Raw genomic sequence first — 1,275 nt, forward strand, 5'->3', positions numbered from 1 at the left:
TTAGCAGTAAATTTGCCTAATTTTTTTTTTGCTTTTTCTACCATTTTCTTTCATCTGTTCAAACAGAGCTTTACAGTAAATTAATCTCCCAGTTAAGCTTTTTCTACCATTTTCTTTCATCCGTTAAAACAGAGCTTTACAGTAAATTAATCTCCCAGTTAAAATTAATATTTTTTTCAAAATTTTTCCCCCACTGCTTTGCTTAGGGGAAGCTGCTAGAATTGAACAATGCAAAGGGAGGGTTTTTGCCTTACAAGATGAACCAGAAGTTGCCCGGGTTTGGTTGCCAAACAGCAATTCACCAGGCTTAGCCATGGCCAGAGCTTTTGGAGACTTCTGCCTCAAGGATTATGGTTTAATTTCAGTTCCAGATATCTCATACCGTCTTCTCACTGACAAAGATGAATTCATCGTTCTTGCAACTGATGGTGTGGGTATCTTTTACATCCTCATGCATTCTTTCTTTTTACATATCTAACAATTGCTTCTTTATATTTAAAGATTTAAATTTTAGATTTGTGAATTCATAAGAAGTGATATATAATCAAATTCCCCATCTTTGTTAATATTTCCCACCCAGATCTGGGATGCTCTTTCAAATAAAGAAGTTGTAGACATTGTTGCTTCGGCGCCATCTCGTGTCACCGCAGCCAGAGCTGTTGTCGATTCTGCAATTAGGGCTTGGAGATTAAAGTTCCCTACTTCCAAAATCGACGATTGTGCCGCCGTTTGTTTATTTTTAAGCCCTCTGCCGCCCTCATCCAGCCAAGCCATTGAAGCAGCAGATAACGAAGAAAGACGAGGCTCTGTTGATCAATCCGCGGCGTCGCTGGAGCAACCAAATACACTTCACAGTCCCAATGAGATCATTCCTATATCAGAAAACCCTAAATTATGTAATGCTCCAGACCATGGCCAATCCACAAGAAGACTTGCTGACTGTATATCCTCCACAGAAGAAGAGGAATGGTCTGCTCTAGAAGGTGTAACTAGGGTTAACTCTCTGTTAAATATTCCAAGGTTCTTTTCCAGTGACAAGAAATCCAACGGTCGAAGAAATCGATTGTGAAAAGCATAGTGTGATTTAGAACTGCTCTGCAAATTTACGTTGAGCTGAACTGGTTCAGCTTCAGTATGTTGGCGTTGCATTTATTTCTCTAGTATAATGCAAATTTTTTTTAATATATTTTCATTCTTCTAATGCAGTTTTCTTGACAATTGTTGAGCATGTTATGATTTGCAATTCTTATGAATTTACATATCTAACACCTAAAC

At 38.0% G+C, this 1,275-nt stretch overlaps 1 protein-coding gene across 1 annotated transcript; it reads left to right on the forward strand.

The window, feature by feature from the left end:
* Nucleotides 1-206: 206 nt before the first annotated feature.
* On the forward strand, nt 207-1,186 carry LOC110038838 (probable protein phosphatase 2C 66; the record flags this gene model as incomplete). Its single annotated transcript, XM_020743751.1, is given in 2 exon segments — nt 207-430; nt 581-1,186. Coding segments are annotated over 2 exon segments (713 nt in total), but the record flags the coding sequence as incomplete, so codon positions are not given.
* Between the last annotated feature and the right edge of the window lie 89 nt (nt 1,187-1,275).

Source organism: Phalaenopsis equestris, unplaced genomic scaffold (genome assembly GCF_001263595.1).
Source record: "Phalaenopsis equestris unplaced genomic scaffold, ASM126359v1 Scaffold234101, whole genome shotgun sequence".
NCBI classification, from domain to species: Eukaryota; Viridiplantae; Streptophyta; class Magnoliopsida; order Asparagales; family Orchidaceae; genus Phalaenopsis; species Phalaenopsis equestris.